Source organism: Brugia malayi, assembly GCF_000002995.4.
Source record: "Brugia malayi strain FR3 genome assembly, contig: Bm_v4_ChrX_scaffold_001, whole genome shotgun sequence".
Lineage (NCBI taxonomy): Eukaryota > Metazoa > Nematoda > Chromadorea > Rhabditida > Onchocercidae > Brugia > Brugia malayi.
Window position 1 is genome coordinate 12,680,823 of NW_025062479.1, and position 21,034 is coordinate 12,701,856.

The window sequence follows — 21,034 nt, forward strand, 5'->3', positions numbered from 1 at the left end:
GAAAACTTGATAGATGATACGATGTGACACCTTATATCAATTTGTGAATCCCTTTTACTGCAGTAAACTCATATTGCTTTTATTCTTTTTTCTTTTCTTTATTCATGAAATAATTATTTTTCTTCGCTTTATTTTTTCCTGTGAAGTGTCGATAATTCTCGAATTTATTTTTATTATTTTAATCTCTTTGGGAAACTTGATTTTAATGTGTAAGGATTGATAGAAGCGAATAATTCGGATGTCTTTTGTCTTCCAGAAGTCACCGTTTTTCCTAAAAATGTAAGAATGATTTATAGTATTGAAGGTATTTCCGACATGGCCTCGATTTCTATTTGTTATTTTTTATTAACCGCATACAATCAGACAATTTATAGCTTTTTTTTTAAAATTTAATTTAAAGGAGGATTTCCTCATATAACGCTTTAAAATTTATGTCTCTGCAAAACTTTAGAAAAATTGGTTTCTTACAAATACTAATTTCCCATATAAATCTTTTAGTGTCGCCATTATTGTCTCACTATTTTGAAGTCTTCTGTTCTCCTTCCACTACCACAGAAATCATTTCCCTCCTAAAACCTAACTAATATTCTTTTCTAGTTTTACGTAAATGTAGTTTTACTGATCTACTATAAATTCTAGATCTCGGCAGATAGGTCAGATTTAGTTGGGCTGAATTTTAGCTATCGAAATGATGACCTTGAAATTAATAGTCTTGTTGTATATGCCCTCCTGTTCTAAGACGGTTGAAATATCGTAAAAATATAGACTTGTAACCCACTTCCAACCGCATCCTTTCGGATGTGTTGCAACTCTTGTATTGACTTCCGGATGAATCGGATGCAGAAGGATCAGTACCTTCGGCTTCCCTTTGTTGGGATTTCACCGTCCTCACTGTTGGCATGATATTTGCGCCGATGGATAACGCATCATGTTCCTTGGTTAAAATTATCTTTTTCGATCTTGCGGGTGCCTGATCCAGATCTGTTTGTTTAAGTAAGATAGTTGAAGCTCTTTCCCGCGGCACTTTACTCTTTCTTGTTCTGACTTCATACTCCATGCTGGAGTTACATTCTCGCACATCCGTCCCATTCCTAACACTGGCTTCGCCCTCAACCCTGAGAGTTTGAGTGGATGATTCGGAATACCTGCTTGGCTGTGTTTTTTCTACATGGACTGATACAGGTCTGGATTTCCTTCTCCGATCTGACACTTCCCTTGTTCCACTTTTTTTCTCTTGTGATTGAGTATTTCGCGTTTTGCAATATTTTGCTATTATTTTTTCTCCGTTTTCGGTCATCGAATGTCTGGAATCGTTTTCTTGTTCATTAATTGCCTCATCATCTTCATCTCCGTCTTGTTTGATCACTTCAGTACTTCCGATTTTGGTCCCTGTTGTAATTTCTCTTTTAGGAGGTCAAATATAAATTTGATACTCCTTATTCTTAGCGTTAACAGTAGACCTGGTATTCAACATTTTTCGAAGTATTGTAATAGGTTTTAATAAAACAATAAAGATCTTTCTTTTATTCAATGATTAAATCAAAATAGGGAAAAGACTAGTTTTAAAGTGAAGCAGTAAACTTAGTAGTAGTTGGGAGCTATTTTGGAATTTATATAATGTCTTACCTTGTCCACAGTTTTTAATAACTATTTCAACATTTTCTCCAATGTTGTAAGCCTAAAACGGAAAGATTAGATGATTCTAGTTTTAAAATAGAGAAGATTCTGGAACATATCACGCATATTTCCACCGCTGGCAAGCATGCATCGCGGTAAAATATTCCAGAATCTCGATGAGATATTCCCATTGGAATTAACGGGAAATAAATCTAGTGGTAATTTAGAAAACATACGACATTAAGGTTTTCATCGAATCGAACATGATCCTTTACACTACTTCCAGTTGGTTTCGCGTTTGTAAGATCATGCTCCTAAATTTAAATTAAGTCAACACTTAATGCTACTGATTAAGGGGAATATTCAAAGCATGCGACTTGTATTGATTAACTAACAAGAATGTGTAATTTAGGACATTCAATAATGAGTGGTCCTTTGAACTGGAATGCTGAAGCATCGAATGGCTCCGGCAAGTATTTTCCTTCTTCTTCGGGCGGTGGCTCCGCTCGCCTGCAGTTCTCGATCAGACTTTTCGCTAGTTCATCTTCCGTTGCTCCTATTCAATAATATTGTTAGCTATTAACAGACATATTCACCACTTGATCTTTTCTAACGATAACTACTGATCAGAAACTTTGTCATGTAAACGTGTCCTCTGTGTCTGTCGGAAATCAGCGGTACTACTAACAGACCATCATTCTGAATAATTTTAATCAGACATTTTTATTTTTACATTTTTTAGTTATATGAACACCAACCGCTTTTTTGGCAACAGCAGTATATAACAACAATGATAAAAAGAGAGGTAAGAATAATCAATATAGGTACACCTATAACTAAAACTAGGATGATTGCCAGCATCGTTCCTCCACTTCTGAAAAATTTATTACTATTGAAACTCTTTTTATTCATATAATGCTTACACGGTCTTTTATAATCTAGCAGGAAATTTTATAAAATCTTCAGGAATCATATGTTATTAGATTATGAAGAGGATGATGTTAACATTGCTTATGTACGTCACTTTGCTGATTATTTAATCTTATTGGATTTGTTACGAAATCACAGAATGATATTGAAAGTAGATTTCGGAAATTTCCCTAACATATATGAATTATTTTTTTCTCATCCTTGCAGTAATTTTCTGTCTCTGCTGATATAATTCATTGTAAAAGTTATCCTTATTTGGAAATATTTGCTGGAAATTTCAAAGAAAGAGAACTGTTGAATAGGCTTACCCCGGTTGAAAAACTTAATGTTTTAACCTTGAATAAGGCATTGGCAATTTTGTTTGTAAGATACAATTTCGGGTTCTTAGACGGTAATGAAACACATTGTACGTCGCTTCACTGAAAAGACCATGTTTGAAATAAAATCCAACTTTAAAAAAAGTATGGGGAATTTACTGAGCTTATCATATTCGTTCATCACATTCTTTAGGAGTGTAGCTTTAGCAGAGTGATATCAAATCTCTCTTGGTATTATTGATATAACGAAATTTATTTTTTAGAACTTCCTAATTCATAGAGAGTGGAAAAGAAGCTAAAATATGTGAAGTACTGTAGTGTCAATAACGTACTATCCAGTCTGTTCACAAAACAACAAATTAAGTTTGTTATTGAGATAGATGAAGTGAATTTTTCGTGCGTTAATTTTGGATAGAAATTCAGATTTGCGAGTGTGTGGAACAGTTAAATGATAAATTGGTTTTCGTCGTTTATAATATATGTTATAATTGCCAGGATCCAGCTGTGAGGCTCGAAAAAATTTTTTTGAATTTAGAATTTTAAATTTAGCGTGTATTCGTTGCAGAACGTCATGAAATATACATTATATCTAATACAAGAATGTGAATGATTGGATGCTAGCAATGTGTAACTTTTCAAAACTTTACGAATACATTGGTTTCAGAGTTATTAACTAATTACTGATCACGTGATCTAAATAATACGTTAATTAAAGTGAGTTGTCCAATAAATTAGTAATGGCGAGTGAATCAGCAACACAGGTGTACTCGAAGAGTTAAGATGGTTAACTTCGCAATTACTATCTTACAATACAATCATCAGCATGTAGTTTGATAATACATTTGACACGTATAATCATTTGATGGGAGCAGTTCTGCAAGAGTAATTAGTACCTTCGGTTTATCGGTGATTCTCCTAAAACTAATTATAAGATGAATGTAAACAGAAAACGTCTGATATTCAGCTTTCTAACATTTCACGGTCTTCTATCAAGAAAAATAAATTAGGTAACGTCTTGCGTGTGGCCTGAAAAAATATAGCAATCTAAAACTGAATAAATAAAGGAGTAGGTTCGAGTTAAGGTTATGGACACAGATTGGTTGAGAGAAAAGGGCGATTACAATGTCTTCAAAAATCTTACTTTTATTTGTTGGAATTTATAGGTAATTCTCTAGCATTAACTCAAGTGTAAAAATGTCCCTACAACTGGCCAAGAGTTAGAATGTGTACGAAGAAAGTCAACAATAAACATTAATAGTAGCTGGATCTACTGGCTAAGCTACTTCTTCCATTCCATGATTACACCTCATTTTTCATCTTTCGAATCTGTTCAGATTCCCTAACTGTGTTGGCTTCATTTGGCAGTCAACGGGTATTTCGCTAAGTTGCTGTATTCATGTTCCGAGATAACCCAAGGTGGTTTGCCTGGAATCTAGGCAGTGACAAGGGTAAGACAGGTGGTATTTAATCTTAAACAACTTAAAATTAATTAGTAAAGGCAGAGTAATCAATACAGCTTTTCATACAGCAAAGAAGTTGCACGTATACAAAGGACCTACTTCTGTTGAATATTTTATATGACAGCTGTTGTGAAAGCATTGTAGAAACTTTGCATATTGAACTTTGTTTTCTGCAAACTAATAAACTAATGAATAATGCGTAATGACTTACATGAGACGACAAGTCGGATTTTAAGTGTGCTAGTTTCCTGGTGAAAAGTGCTTTGTCAATGGGTGTGTTGTTTTAACGCACCAATGTGTTTTACATTTTTAAATTTACTTAAAGTTCTGTTCATTACTTTGTAGCATATGTCAAGATTTTCTAAAGCTAATAGAAACCTCAATAGCTGTATGCCTGGCAATAGTAGTTGGATACAAATAAAGTTATAAAGACGATGATAACATTAACCGCGAAAATAAAGCAGTTGCTTCTACCACCGTGCATTGCAGAAAATTGTAATAACAATCGTTTAAGTACCTTATTGTTTATATGCGTTTCGCTGTCTAGAATTTGCATAATTAAAAATTTGGCAGCATTGAAGGAATGAAATATTAAAACAAATTGAACTAAAGTTTAAGTGGGACGTAAGGAAGGTAGGAGGAGGTCGATGTGAATGGATAAAGTATGTGATATTCTTGACTCAGATCTCCAATGAGAAGGTAATATTCTATATCTTCAAATAAGCTTCATCGATCTGAGAGATAAAACACGTTCCATATGGGCGATTTTCATGATATAAAACATTGGTTTAGTAAGGGAGCAGGGATGCAGGATAAATATAACTGAACCTGTCAACGTTATACTTTATGACATAGGAACAGTGTTTCCGAGCTGATGAAAGTCAGAAATAATCAATCCCTTAATCAATCCCTTGATTATTTCTGACTTTCATCTTGATTTTTTGATTTTTTTTTATTCGGATGAGTTTAGTGCCAAATCCAAAATTACGAAAATTTCAGTGAATTTTAAAGGCAAAGCATGAGCAAACAAGGACATAAAACAAGAGCAAACTTACCAGCTGGTGGATTTTTGGCGATTGGACGTGATGTCACATCAACTTCCGATACCAGTCGCTCAAAACCTCAAATTCATAAACGGGAATTGCCACAGGTTAATTCTATAGTAATTGTTGGTCGTAATTTCCATTTGCGATTTTAATTTCCGAATCTGTATTTGCAAGTTTTTTGTTCCTTTCATTCACTGTGTATTCATAGAACTCATTTTGTTTAAATCCGAATTATTTTGGTTGTTTCTTCGAAAAAATATTAAAATATTAGATAAGAATTCAGCTAAGAGATTAACCTACAGAAAAATAATGACTTAATATGATGAAGTACGATTATCTCTCATTTGCCTAACATCACTTAGTTATTGTTCTATCCCTAGGGAAACTTTTTCATATAAGTCGTCATACTACCTTATTTTTTTCACACTGGATGTTGCAGGATAACACTTTACCATTGCACGTTACTGAGTAAAAAGGTTGGAGGAATTTCAAATCTTTATCTAACTTATTTCAGTATAATTGTTTGGTTACAGTTATCAAGTGGTGCTTTGAAGAAGCCTCGTCTTGACTTTTCTGGGAAACTTCTTTCCAGTACTCCATCAACGAGTTCCGTCAAGCGTGCCGAAGTCGACGATTCAAGATGGCGTAGTTTCTGTGCGGAAGTAAGCGCTTTTCTATGCAATAGAAATATGGTATTATGCACAATTTCGCGTAATCTCGAATCCTGGAAAGGTATTTTGTGGTTCTAGTAATGACAGCAATATGTTTTCGCATCTTTGGGAACATTTTGCTTTGCAGATCAGTAGGACAGTTGAAAGATTCTTTTTTGTAGCACAGTTATAGCAAATGGATGAACTATCCAACAAACATACTGTCTGCAGTTTGATTTATGTCTTTTTGGATATACTTCAGATACAAATAGAACCTAAACAGTTATTGGCATCGCTGGAATCGGCGAAAGAGAAACAAAAGCCACAAAAAGCCGCACGACTGATATGTGCTGCAGTACGAGAAATCATTGATCACCGTAAAGAAACCGGTAGTTGGGTTGAGGAGCCAATTATGTGTTCAGCACTTATGCTCTTCGTAAAAATGAATACCTCATTTTTGTTGGTAACTAGTCTTTATCTGATATCATAGATTAAAAATAAGGGAAAAGATTGATGATTAGCATTACGAATATTTTTTCTTTGGGACTTATGACCAATTGGTTAACTCTGTGAATATGGACTGAATCAATTGGAAATAATTACTAGGAGAATTACATAGTTAGAGTTTTGTAATCTATCTGGTTACTCTTCCCATTTATTGTAAACGTAAGACTTACTGTTTATTTTTATATTTTTAGAACTATTCTTTGAGCAGGTTAATAACAACACATTGTTGAATCAAACTGATGTAATGTTTTTTTTTTTTTTCTTGAAATTCTTGAAATTTCTCAGACATGTGTCCAACATGCAGTGTTATTTCTGTAGACTTCATGTCCCAGTATGTTGAATTGAATTGATGTTGAAGAACTTAACTTTATTGCAGCCGCACGAAGAATTGATCGAGGTACTTTGTTCTCTACTATCAACGAATTTCCCGACTTCTTCGCCTGGCTCAGCAATGGCTCCTTTGCGTATTTTTTTATTTCTTAATCTAATCTTTATTCGTTATTTTTCCGGTTGATTTCCTAACTGGTCGTTGGCTTTTGAAATTTTCACATGATATATAGAGTCTAAAAGTTGAAAAGCCAAAAAGAACTGAGAAACTGGTGCATGAAATGGGTCAGACAGCTGACATTCAGTAGTTCTTTTAAAAGGCAATGCTTCATTTGCTAGATTTGCAGCGTACTGTTGCAATTTCATTGAATTATACGTTTTAACAAGTTTTCAATTTTAGTAATGATATTATATGCGAATATTTTTGTAGTGTTATACAAACTTTTGATGGGGGCGACCGATTGGAACTGGCGGTTGGTTGAAAGTTTTATTGATGATAGTTTGCATGAAAGACAATGGAGTGATCGACCATCAGTAGATGGCTTGATTGTGAATATCATAACAGCTTTTGGTACTCGGATCCCTCACGAATCAATGTATACGGCGTGTGATTTGACTTATCCGGAACGTTATCGGACTGTGGTAATAACTTTCAGCCTGGATCAGAATTATCTAGAGATATGTGATATAATTAAACGGGATATTTGTGTCGACATCCGATACAAATATTGACGAACAGTTTTCACCTGTTCTATTTTAATCAAAAAGTTCTCCTTTTTTAAGCTTTCTGTGTAATATTTCATCCCACATATTGTTTGGGTTGAAATTTATTATGAAGGAATAATCTTAGGCAACTTTCCAAAGATTTTTATTATAGGCTGAAATAAATCGATTTACAAAAGTGAGTGACAAGGAGCAGAAAATTGATGCGTTTGTGATGCAAATGAGAGATATATGTGAACGGAAAGGCGAAAGTGCGCCAAGAAATTTATTGAAGACAATGTGTACATGTGCGGGAAATGGAAACGTCAGATTATTGGCTGCACGAAAAATGGATTCATGGTTGCTGAATGGGAAGGTATGTAATTGGTAATGAAATATTCTATTATAGAAATGTGATATTAGTCGAGATGATCATAAGATAGTTATCATACATTATTAGTATGTTACTGTTGTCTTTTATTATTTATAGAATACAGCTTTGTTTTTGTCTTTGTTTGGTTTTAACTTTCTCGATTTTAATTATACTTTTTTTAATTCTGTTACTGTATAAGTATATTAGTATGTAATGTTTTCACATCCGACATAATGCTCGTACCATAATGTTAAAGGAGTACATTAATCAATTAAAATGTGACAGTAATTAAAAATGAAATATTGGGATTTGCTTACTCAAAGTAATCTGGAATTTGATGGACTTGTTTACTTTCTTTTTCCTGATAAAATATCATTTAGTTCTTTTTTTATAGCTTCAAAGATACGCCATGGAATTACTTCTATGGATTGCAAGTAATATAGGCCAGGGTGAGCTTACCGAAGAAGATAGTGAAACATTAAGCTCTTTACTAAAATTACGGGCATTGAAAAGCAAACAAATCAATATCTTATTCAATATCGCCTTAAAGTAAGTGATAGTTTATATAGTTGACTTTCACATTCTCTTCTATTTTCTGCCCAAGAAAACTAGGTGTAGTTTCTGAATAACATGTATGAATGGAACGAAGTCGAAAGTGAGTTTGAAGATCATACAATAATCATCTCATTATTGGTTAATATTAAGAGGGATTAATAATTAATGAACACTACTTTGATCCTGTTCATCTGAAATCCTCTTTATTATATGGTCATATGTGAAAAATTAGCCGTTTTGTAAGACTTTTATATGGCTTCCGTTGAAAGTTCCTATGGAAGAAACTTGAAATGTCAGTTAACGGTACTGTCTGTATTAATTTTTTTCAGGGAAATACTGAACAGTGACAAAGAAATGATTTCTTCCGTAGCAAAATTATTATTATCAAATGAATTCTCGGCGAATCGTTTCCCGTACAATATGACAATGATACATTCATTATTTTCCTTCGACAACCATTCTGCATCCAAAGTAACTAAAATTATGAAGATTATCGTTACCAGGATCTAGAGCTATTGTTGGAAAATCGGATTGTTTTACCTATTATTAGGCTTTCTATTCAATAATTGCATTACTATTATTCATTTATTGTTTTCAGATATTTATATTTGAAGAGCCAGATCAAAGTAATAATGATGGACAGACAAAGTTCTTATTCGAGAGTGAAAAACATGTTAGCTTTATCTCTGCACCATTCATTCTAGGTTATAGCACGGGAAATTGCTCAAATGCTCGCAGCTAAAGAGGAATATCTGCGAATATCTAGAACATTTCTTCGAGAATTTGTACGATCATTGTTACGAATGGATTTCGATTTTGCTCTTTTCACTTCCCATTTGTTCAACGCCGCAACTGAAGATTTCTCAGTTTTAGCCATTCCCGTAGGATACTTTCTTTTTTTTCCTTAATAACATTACTTATTTGACTTTTTATGTACATGTTACATCTATCCTCTAATACTTGAACTAATTATGTAAAAGCAGAAGATACTTAAGTTGTGTAGAATAATTGTTGTTTTGTAAATATCTTTTTTTTTTTTTTTTTTTCTAAAGCATTCTAACCACTTAAATTCAGACTTTCTTCTTTAAATCGTTGATTGACTTCTGTGTGATGCTACCATTTTTGGCAATAACACCTACTATTCGAGAAGCATCTCAACAGCGACGCAGTGCTAATGGCAATTTGACGCAAACCCATATTGATGCTTTGCAGAAGTTTGCAATCTTTGTTATTTCTTTCCGTGAAACATTTCTGTTTACATTTCTTGATGTCTTTTTCATCAGATTTAGACAGCTTCCGGCTGTTCATGTTATAAAAGGCAAAAAAGGAAATGTTATTGAATATATGGTGTAGTAATATATATAAGAGCTTTTCTTTGCTTTAAATTAATCGCATTTTTTCTTCCAGGTTTTATGCTGATTTAAGAAATTTCTTCGAAATTTGTACATGTTTTTTTTGCAAACATTGTGAATTATGCACCGATAATCGTCTATTTGTTTACTCATACTATCGAATCCTTTATTTGGCCCCAGTTAGTATTTTGAACTTTTTAATCCTTTTTTTTAGCTAGAAAAAATTCAATTATTTCATAATCTGCTCATTTTCTTACCGTTTAACGTAAAAGCGCAGCTGTGAACCACACTATATTATGTTTGAGTAGATTACTACATATTTGTCTCTTGGAATATTTATTTATGATTTATTAATTACATCATGCACTGTGAGTTGTGAAATTAGCGAGACGGCATAAACACATAAGACTTTTGTAGTTTGCAGCTGTCCCAAATTACTAGGAGCTGGAGAATTAATAATTGTTAGTATTGGATGGTTTAGGTTACTTATTTTAACAACACATCGTTATTTGAGAAGGAAAATTTATTTTTGATCTTTTTCATAACAAATTTATCGTACAGGCTGAGTATTACGCTAGTATCGATCAGTGGCCGATTGAAGCAGATGTAATGCAATATATGCGTGTTATTTCCGATGTTCCTATCAGTGAACAGTTACTGTGCACAATACTGGAGGCTGGTTCTGATCCCTCAGTTCCAATTGATGCTGCAGATACGATTGATATTATTGAGAATCTCACAAAACGAGCTTCGTTGTCTTCTACGTTAACAGGTTAGCTCGTTTTTATTGCTATTTCACCAAATTCAACTCAGACTAAGAATAGCATTAACCTGTTGATTTTCGTCAGTCGGCAATACTAATGAGCACAAATGAGCGGAATAATTTTGCATTCACACTGTGTGTTTTATAGAAATCGGAAAATACATCAAAAAATATATCCCTATCTATAAAGTACGAGATGCATAAGATATTTTTTCAGAGAAATAAAAAAAAAAAAAAACATGGTGCAAAGTGTTGCCGATTAAGTTCAGTAGTTTAAATTATATAGTGCTAAAGCGATTAAATAATCTTGATTGGTGAACTTAGGAGGTCGATTTCTTTTGGTAAATATTAACATAAGTAATGATTTCGTTGAAGAAAATTAACGATATTAGCCGCCAGTCATTTTTCACAAAATTAATCGGTCATTTATAGGTGGCAGTATGGTTCCAATCAGCACCTCTATTCTTTTGGAAACTGTATTCAGAATAACGGAATACAAACCACCGCCAACTTTCAACGTTCAGGAGTGAGTGTTCTTTTGTAAAAAAATTCCCTATAATAACTTAAGCATTCTTAAATCTGTACCCGTTACTTCTTCAGTGAAGATCTTCCGCCATTGGCTGTTAAAACGTTGTATTGGAAGGCATGGCTCATTTCTTTGATATGGACATCATTGAACACAGATACATTGGTTAAGGAGGTCTACTACAAGTATCCGAATTTAAAACTTATTATGCAAATTGTTTTGACGTGGTAAGTCATTTTGAAAAGTACATATTGAATAATTGCTGAGTTTTCATAATATTATTGGATTACATTAATGAAACGTTGACTGTGGTAGATGTTCATTGCACGGAGTGAAGTTATACCTTTAAAATTAAAGATTGTTGATGAATTCAGGGATTATTCATTTCCACCGATGGCGAGTATGGGTGATCGAATATATGCAGAGAAACTTATTGAAGATGATGAAAAGGCCGCTTATGAGGAAAAAATAGCAATCAAAACTTTGGAAACTCGATTGGCCGGGATGGAAGTGAGTGATTCAAATTCGAAGCTTCTGCACAAATTATGTAATTTGGATATAAAGTAAGTAGATTTTTGTTTCATTTAAATTTTTGTCCTTTATAACATCAAGAATATACTCATGGGCGATTGTTTATTCGTATTGAACAAAATTTAATTTTTTAATTTCAGTGGCGTCTGTCGACGACCTCCGGACAACATCATGCGGGATTTGGAAAAACTCAATGAAGATTTAGATTTGTCACGGCTTCTGAGCGAATGCAGAGATCCTGATTTGCTGGCAGATATTGTCAGATCTCAAGTTTGTTGCTAACTTTCAGAGAATTTGTGTTTTCTGTTGCTTGAAGCATGACGACCGTGATTCTCGAACGCAGTCATATTTCCTCTTAGATTTATTGTAATATTCTACTAATATAATTTTTTAGGGTAGCTCGAAAGCTCTGCCATCCATAATAAATTTGGTAGAATCAAACTCAAACGCTATAGCTCACTTACCTCTTGAATGTATTTGTGAGTTGTTTCTGCACTATATAGCTTCTTCGTCATGCTGTGGCAATATAACGCCAAGCTCAGAAAAACTGAATGCGGTTGGTGTTTTGAATCTTCCTTAATAATTGCTATTTTGTTGTTGCAGTAAATAAGAATTCGTTCATTTGCGTTATAGAAAATACCTGTGTCAGCACCTAATTTGTATGACAAGGAGTGAGTGGCAGAGATCCTCGAGATTTATAGTACCATATGCTCTAAAAGCGTCTAAATGCATATTACGTTGGGTGATAGTCTCAAAAGTCATGATTTGAGCAACAATCAGTGCCCAATTTAGATGCGTCAGCGTTTGCGTAATGCCATAACGAGTCCAACTGCTACCAGAGCATCGGTACTGGAAACATTAGAATATCTGGCAGTTCATCTTGCTGCTCATTCGGTATCTGAACGTTGTGCTGCTGCTCACTCAATGGCATTGCTTCTTGATGTAAGCCATAATTCTTTTTTTCCAACTAATGTTTGAAAATTTTCTTTTCTTTTTATTTTTATGTTTTTAGAAATTTTCTTTTTATTCTCATTTTGATTTCTGAGCATTATCAAACAATATATATATATAAACAGTATATTTGTATTCGCTGCCTTTGGCTTCAATTTATTCTATTAATTCGTGATTGTTAAAATTAACATTTTTTATAGGCTTCTTGCCTGAAATTTTCTTTTTTCTTCCATAGAAAAAGTGACTAAATAATTGCATTAAAAATTAAATTTAGGTAATATTAAACCTTTAATCAAATCGAAATAATGCCGCTTATATTTTACTTAAAGAATTTAAGCTAGTGGTGATCAAGTGAAAAATTAAACGTAAACATTTGACTGCTTTAAGTATTAAGTAAAGTAAATAAAAACCAGAAAAAAAAAAGTAAAAAACACATGCATTTGCAGCATGATACAAAAGTGTTGCCAATAGCAACGAATGCAACACCAGCTGGAAGTCTTCATAAAGTTGCATATTTCAGTGAATTGAAGGTTCCTTATCTCCTTATTTTGCTGCATTGATCTCTCCATAATTACGATTCAGCAGATTTTTTTCCTTTTGTTATAATTAGGACCACCTTTTTTCATTGCAGATAGATTAGACTCTGTTTTTGAAAATCTTTTGCTAAATGCGTGCATTCAAATGCGTTTATGAAAATTGAAATAGGATGTCCTCTAAAACAGATCTTGTTTGTTTCATTTTGTTCTTCCGTCCTTTTTAGCATCGAATTTGTGCGCTATTGTCGCAAGCTTGTGCTGTGGAAACTGATTTAAATCGTTTATCAGATTACTTGACATTTCTTTTTGAATATGCAGATTCAAAAAACCTGCATTTGGTGAGTATTCTGTTAATTGCTTCGTTTCAAATTATATTGTTTGGAAAGGACTGATCATTAGCCATTACTGTTATATTGTTTAGGCAATCTTACCTAAAGGTTGATTAAGATGATATCTAAAAACCAGTTGATTCCTAACTCATATGAGGAAGAATCTAATTTGAGGGTGTCGACAAAAGACGTGTGCTTTGTTACTACGCAAGCACCGAAAGTCTTCTACTCTTAGGTTGATATCCTTTTACACTATCCTGGAGGAAGCGATTTTCAGGTTGCACATTACATTTCAAATATGGTTGAACGCTTGAAAGATGGCAGAGAAGCGGATATCATTCGAATAAATGCCATAAGCTTCTACGAAAGATATTTCAAAGAAGTTGAGCAAAATGAAGTTGAGTGGACAGAAAAATTAGAAGCGCTTTTACCACAAAATGTAAAAAAAGTGACAGTTTGTGTAGAGAAACCAGATATGGTATAGTTATTTGTATTTCATCTTAATGTTTTCTTATTCCGATACTGTTTCTTAGGCAATTCATTATTTTTGATTAAAAAAAGTTATTAAGTAACTCATTCGTTGTCTGCTCAATGGTAATTGATATGAGCTCAAATAACTTGGATTGGTAATTAAATAATGCAAATATTCCTAGCAATCATAATGATTTTTTTACGTTATCTTTGTGAATTATCATTAATTAAATGATATTACTCTAGACGATATCTTCATTGACGATGATTTCAACAGCGGTTAGTGGGATGTTGCAATTATTGTGCAGTCAGTGGAAGAAGAAGGATAGGTTAGCTACACGAGTTCTCATGGATCTTTGGTTTCCGACATCAGGAAAACGACCAAAGGTGATAACCTACATACATTTTAAATTTAGTATTATCTTATAGTTGATATCTCATTTGTTGAAGGTTCTCAATGCGGATGGTGTTGAACTTCTGCCTACTTGGTTGAAACTTAAAATGCTTCGCACTGAAGATGATCGAATCATCCGCGTTAGTCTTATTGATTTTATTTGTTTTTGATTCATTACTTTGAGTTCGAGCTATTACTGTGCATAGTAAAATCTGAGTTTTATGCAATTCGATCTGTCCATTGATACAAAAATCAACTGTGGACAAGGTAACAAAATCTCTGACAATTTTCAACTTTTGGAATTCCAGTCTTTATATTCCTGAATTTATTTGGCGATTATGTAAGAAAGAATTATATTATGTGAAGTGTTGAATTTCATCTCTTTCTTTACGTTTCACCATATATCTTTAAAAAAAAATTGCATTCGGAGTTTTTTTTCTTATGATCGTGATGGTGTTTTGAGACAGTTTGTTTATATATGGCAATGTTACACCAAATCAGTTAAAAAACGTGATATGAAGAAGAGTGGGTTCTAAGGGAAAGGATTTAATAGATTAACCAATATTTTGGGTCCTAATTTAGTATGTTCATTATTTTCAAATTTGTTTTGCTGACTTAATGAATTGTCAAGGTTATTTTCTATTTTTGTATGGTATTTTTTAGGTTGCAATGGACGACATGAAAGTTAAAGATGCTTTGAAGTTTGTTCAGTCATTTGCACTGACATCATATAGCTGTACGAAGTTACTAGCAATTCTAGATAGTGATGAAACACCACTGGAAGGTGACTTATTAGAAGAAGCTCAAAGAGCGTCAATGTTTGTTCGGGGTTATAAATTACGAGACGCCAAAGGTGGTGAGAAGGTATAATTCTCTGCACTTAACCACTTTTGTTATTTATTAAAGTGAAGTTTTTTATGTAATTTAACTGAGGCAAATTAATTTTTTCTGACTTATTTTTGACAAATTTCATACTGATTTACTTTATGAACATTTCAAGTAAGTAACAAGATTTTTGAGTTTTTTCACAGTGCAGGAAGGAAAAATAAAATATTCACATAGTCGTCTTGCTTATTTGAAATATTCATATAGTCATTTGCTTAACATATTGTCTTAGAAAGTTTCGAGGACTTTTAACAACAAACATGTTTTAAAGAAGTTCAGAGTCGAAGTTTTAGCGTTGAGATTAAACTATAGCCGCAAATCTCACATTTTTCTAGAAGATGTTCTACTTTTCTTCCAATTAGATTTAATGAAAAATTAGTGCTTGCCAAATTTCGTCGATCATTATAGTTTCTGGAACGTGTAACTGAAGCTAAAAGTCTACATGAATGTGTAAAAGTGGAAGTTGATGAAAATGATATCTATATGAAGTTGAATTCATTGCCAGCTGTATTCGATGCGGATGATGTTGATATGAAACGAATAACATTTAATCATATCAGCGTGACTGAACTAATCAGTTGTATTGAACGGGTAAAAATTCCGGATTTAGTCATGTTTTCGTATTAGTCTATTTTCAAACTTATTTGAACTTGTAATTCAAAACTTTTCCAAAATTACACCGAATTAGGAAAACTTGGAAGATTGCGAAAAATATGGTAAATTTTCATCAAAATGCATCTCACCAACACTTACTGTCTACGGAAACAGCAGTGCGTCTTTTTTTTTTGCTCCCATAGGTAGTAGATATGATGAAGACGATATACAGAAAGTAGATCAGATATAGTTCATTTAAATTGAAGAAATCTATCTTTAAATTTGAAGAAATTTTGAAGGCAGTCCAAGAAGGCAACGAACCGGAAGAATGGCCATCGGTAATTTTTGAACTGTCAAACAACTTGGAATGTTCTCGTGCTGTTATTTCTTTGTTAAAAGCTAAACCGACCATATTATCTTTTGCAGCAGTTGCTATACCATTATTGATTTCGCTAGTCATTTCAAGAAATAAAGTAAATTTTTTTTAGTTTTAGTTTTAGCAAGTATTTAGCAATCGGTCGTGTTTTTTACCGCGTTCAACGGACTATTCGAACTTCTGATTTAATAATGAAAACACCTTGTTGCTTTGATGATTAGTGTTTTACAATTTTCCGGGAAATATAAGTCTTTTACTCAATCTTTAGTCTGAAGGGCTTGGAAGAATGATGTTAATCAAACATGGGATAGAATTGATGTCAATATGCAAATGTTTTAGGATGCTTCTCTAGTCGGTGATTTTGACTCCTTGTGCAATAATGTGATCAACACACCGAATCTTCACATTCCGGAATCTGTACGCAGAATTTTATGCAGTCGTGGTGGAGGTATATTTTATTGCTACTACTTTCATGTGAAATTACCTGAAATAATTTCGACCTTCACTTCATCGTTGTACAATGATTATTGGTACTAAATCCCAGCATTATAATATATATATATATATATATAATTTTTTTGAAAGATAGATTTATAGAATATGCGATCGAAACGGAAAGTCCATGCTCGCCAAATTATGATACGTATGATCCGGAAAGTATCCTCATGCGTTTGTCAAATTCTGTTGGTATGGTTAGTGTAAGATATCTATACATAAAATAATTTACTTAAACGTTCTGGGTATTAAAGATATTTTTGAACGGACTCTTCAGTCACACATATAATTTCGTGCTTTTTCTATCAAGTTATGTGATTATTTGTGTTTGCTTCCAAAAAACCTTCATAATTAGCTTGTGTCTTCCTGCTTAGCATACAATGCTATATATTGTCATGAAAGTTACTGTTTCTTGTAGGATGATATGCAAAGTCGTCTGATGGAAAGATTTTTGGACACTTGTCCGGAGATATTGCCTCATAAAGATGATGATGATGATCTTGGTAGTAAATCGCGTACCATACTGGAAATATTATTCTCATCCAAAGCATCAACACTTCAGTATATCATTTCGTTGCTGCCTACAACATGTTCTTCAGCTACATTAGCTAAAATAATTGAGTACCTGCTTGAATCACATCGATCTCAGTGAGTTTTGATTTCTTAGCCCTTCATTCTCCTTACGCTATTTCTCTTCGGAACGTAAAATATGGTGATATCTAAAGTAATTATATTGCTTGTAGATGGAATCAAATAAATATTTCGAAAGTCAATCTCATGTAGTATTTGAGTGATAACTGATATTCAGTCTTACTTAGTAGCTTCTGTAAAACCATTATAAGTCATAAATTCTGACTTGATGTGCTATTTTCGATAATTTACATACAAGAAAAAACGTATTTCATATATCTTAAAGTATAATTATTTCATTGCAGATTTGTAGGTATGTCAGTGATACGAACCATTATCAGTGCTTTTCATGCTTCTAAAACATATGTCCTTTCGACTAAACAATGTGGTGTTTTCATTCATTACGCTCTGGCCGAAATGGAACGTCATTCGGATGATGTCATAATGTTGTTAATGAAATTTTTGGAAAATAATGCAAACATTCGACGTATGTTGTTCGTTATGACTCTCAAATGTGTATTTCAAATCAATCTATTTTTGATTGTTTTGTTGCCTTCATATCTAATATGTCATTAGATTCACGAGTTTTACTTCATCTTCATGTCGTTCTTGATTAAATATAATTAATTCTGGAATAATAAGGGATAAGATAGTTTGTTTCTATCGTTTCAAAATGCTCTAGATTTTTTTTAGGTGATGTAACACAAGGAATAATAACAGAAGTTTCCCGTGCTTTAACCTCACCAGACAACATTCAGCGGAAGCGTTTCGCACAGCAGATAGCTGTTGCTTTTGTGAAACGTTTTCCAGGTAATATTTAATTTACTAATATTTATTTTCAAACAACGCAAACCTTTTGTTTCTTTGAATGACGTCAAGTCATCTCCAATTTTTTTTTTTTGTATTACTTTATCGAAGAGTCATATTTCACTTTTTCTATCAAATTTGTTTGCTACTTGCAACTGAAACATCGAATGTTGAAGGAATATTCGGTCAGTGACGCTGTAAGGTTTTTTTAGGAATGATTTCTGTTGTATTCATGTCACATTCGGCATAAAATCTCATAAAGAAGATAGCGGAGTAGAGTTACAGGAATTGCTGTTAATCACAACCATATTTTGTTGCATTTTCTGGATGTATTTCAGATGCTCGACTAAAAAGCGATGCAATAGTGATCGACTCATATCGCTCCGTTTGCATTCAAGATCGAGCAGTTCACAATGCTATTGCAGAATTATTTTCTACTGCAGCTGCTCCTATGTATTCAATGGATCATAAAATCAGTACATTGGCTCAAATTGCGCGTAGTCAACCATGTGTCGTATTAAGGTAGACGTTCTTTGCCATGCAATATTTGCATAAATTTAAACACATTAGGTCAATATTTTTCAGTGAAGGAATTGGTCATATTCGTTCGTTACCTTGGTAGTTTCAGTTACTAAGCAGAGATGCTCTACTTTGTTTATACGATAGAATGTAGAAAGATATCAGTCTAATTGCATATATATATTGTTCTTTAATATGTCCAAATTTAACTTTCCATGCAAATATTGAAGCTTGCTGCTTTAAAATTTGCATGCGTGTTCCTTTGTCATATTCCACAATTTTGATTGTTACTGTTGTTGTGATTGAGTTTCAAACTAAAGCGTACTTCTTTTAAATAAATAAGCTAGTAAGTAATGAATTTTTTCTTTATAATGGAAATCTTTTAAATCATTTTTAGGAGGTAGAAAATTAATAAAGCCAAATAATGTTATTTCAGGCATTTTCCGTTGTTATCCGCCTGCTTAGCATCAGTTGCACAGCTTCCAGCACGACAATTACGAACGAACAATTATCAGTCATTGTTACAGTATATCCTGAAATTATTGTTAGATCTGGCTCCTCAGTCTTTTGAAGAAGTCGATCGTCTACAGTCCATTTTGCAGACATTTTTTACTCTTTTTGAGGTCTATTTTTGTTCCTTGCTGCTATCGTTGCCACCGTCATTTAGAGTGAATATATGAATAGAAAACATTTTTCATATTTCATACATTCAGTTCTAACTTATATAGCCGTCTTCCATATAACCATTAAAAAAAAATGAAACTAATAGCATTTTTAATCCTTTTAATCATTATTGCCACTGATAAGTGTGGCAGTTACGATATCAATTCTTGTATGCGTTAAGTGCTAATAGATGAAATATGTGGCATGTGGTACCAGTGACGAACAAAGCTGAAATAAATAAGTATTTGAGATTGAACAATTAAATAAGCATTTGGACCCAATTTCTTTTATTTTCATAAAACACTTCATTAATTAATTAATAAGTATTGCAGAATTTTATCTTCATAAAACACTTCATTAATTAATAAGTATTGCAGAATGTTGGGTGTGGACGAACATGGGTACCGTTGGCTCAAACACTACAGAATGTTTGTGTTGCATATTTGGAGCTGAATGCGAAATCAGCAAAATCGTATTTCCTAACGCAAATTGAAGCGATCAAACAGCTTTGTTTATGTTTGAAATCGCCTTCCTCGAAAATACTGATCGACACGATAATGTGTTTGAGCAGAGTCGAAGAATAATAATTTTTATTTGTCGGCTCGAATTTAAAAATTTTTGTAAATTTGGATTCATGAACATAAATTGTAACGAACACAGTGTGATTGTTTATTCAATTATGAAGAGTTATTTACGATGATATAAATATTTCTCAGTATATAAATTTTTTAAATCCATAAATTTTCTAAATTTGAATGTTTGAGGATTTATTTTATTTCTTCTGGTCTTGCTACCGCTCGCTTATTTTAATTTTTCTTGTTTGGAAAAAGAATACTGTCAACAATATTATTAATGGATTTCAACAATATTATTAATGGATTAAATGACTAGCATTGTACATTCTCATCGGCAAACTCATTTCTTGTTATGTCGTGCATGAAACTATCCACTACTGGAAGATTCTAATTAATTCCCAATGAGGTTTTGATGAAATCAGAACAATTTTGATGTATTGGTAATACTGAGAATAGAATGGATAGGATTGATTCGGGACTACCCAGATTTTTCAAATCATACAAGTTACCTTAATCGTGTATTCCGGACTATTATGTAATTCTTTACAAACTTAAAATGATGATCACTGCTTCATGGATAAGATTATCATGCCTTATAACGTCCTGAACTAATTTGTTGTGATGTCATGAAAGGTAGGATGAGAAAGATCTATGAGTGTATGTTTCTGAATTTCAGGAGTTATTTTTCCCTTTTCCACTGCTTTTTGCTTAGAAATGTAACTGCTGTTAAGCACTTCAACTATTTTAAAATCCAAAAAGGATAAATAACTGGGACGATGAGTGTTTCATATCCAAAATTTTTACCAAATGTGGCTAGGTTGGTCATATCGCTAGTGACTGATGTACGTGTACCATGATATGCATATCTTTAGATCGTTTACATCCTTTAGTGCTAGTCCTGCTCCATTTCTATGTATTTAAGTCATGGATTTAAGCAACGAGGTGAAATTAAACTGTAACTCGGTGTAGCTATTGTGCTCACTTGTTTAGATTTGAATTGAGAGGTACAAGTCATCTTGAATTCAAGAATTACTGCGAATACCTTACATTGCAGGACTGCTTTAGATTCAGAAGAGCGGAGTTTGAGAGGAATCTCTCTCTTCCTCTCTGTCTCTCTCAGTTCTTGTAATAGAAAGCTCTCCATCTCCGAATC

The 21,034-nt window shown here is 33.1% G+C and overlaps 3 protein-coding genes across 3 annotated transcripts; 1 reads left to right on the forward strand and 2 right to left on the reverse strand.

Moving 5' to 3' along the window:
- Window positions 1-259: 259 nt before the first annotated feature.
- Window positions 260-2,896, reverse strand: Bm9788 (Uncharacterized protein; the record flags this gene model as incomplete). The annotated part of the gene is made up of 7 exons (XM_043074642.1): window positions 260-271; window positions 779-1,389; window positions 1,627-1,678; window positions 1,854-1,931; window positions 2,013-2,173; window positions 2,376-2,491; window positions 2,883-2,896. 7 exons carry the CDS (start codon window positions 2,894-2,896, stop codon window positions 260-262), a joined length of 1,044 nt encoding a protein of 347 aa, XP_042930576.1.
- Window positions 2,897-4,437: 1,541 nt separating this feature from the next.
- Bm1303 (Uncharacterized protein) lies at window positions 4,438-4,808 on the reverse strand (the record flags this gene model as incomplete). Its single annotated transcript, XM_043074643.1, has 2 exons — window positions 4,438-4,494; window positions 4,773-4,808. 2 exons carry the CDS (start codon window positions 4,806-4,808, stop codon window positions 4,438-4,440), a joined length of 93 nt encoding a protein of 30 aa, XP_042930577.1.
- A 534-nt stretch (window positions 4,809-5,342) lies between these two features.
- On the forward strand, window positions 5,343-19,890 carry Bma-inst-1 (Uncharacterized protein; the record flags this gene model as incomplete). Its single annotated transcript, XM_043074644.1, has 34 exons — window positions 5,343-5,474; window positions 5,904-6,032; window positions 6,283-6,483; window positions 6,904-6,991; window positions 7,285-7,496; window positions 7,732-7,932; window positions 8,324-8,478; window positions 8,814-8,955; window positions 9,189-9,365; window positions 9,559-9,698; window positions 9,892-10,015; window positions 10,398-10,608; window positions 11,032-11,125; window positions 11,200-11,352; window positions 11,500-11,688; window positions 11,797-11,926; window positions 12,051-12,212; window positions 12,449-12,598; window positions 13,054-13,137; window positions 13,368-13,481; window positions 13,750-13,950; window positions 14,190-14,330; window positions 14,394-14,477; window positions 15,001-15,201; window positions 15,631-15,813; window positions 16,116-16,289; window positions 16,532-16,640; window positions 16,790-16,884; window positions 17,106-17,335; window positions 17,623-17,804; window positions 18,011-18,127; window positions 18,463-18,646; window positions 19,080-19,266; window positions 19,684-19,890. The coding sequence occupies 34 exons, from the start codon at window positions 5,343-5,345 to the stop codon at window positions 19,888-19,890; spliced, it is 5,283 nt and encodes a 1,760-aa protein (XP_042930578.1).
- Between the last annotated feature and the right edge of the window lie 1,144 nt (window positions 19,891-21,034).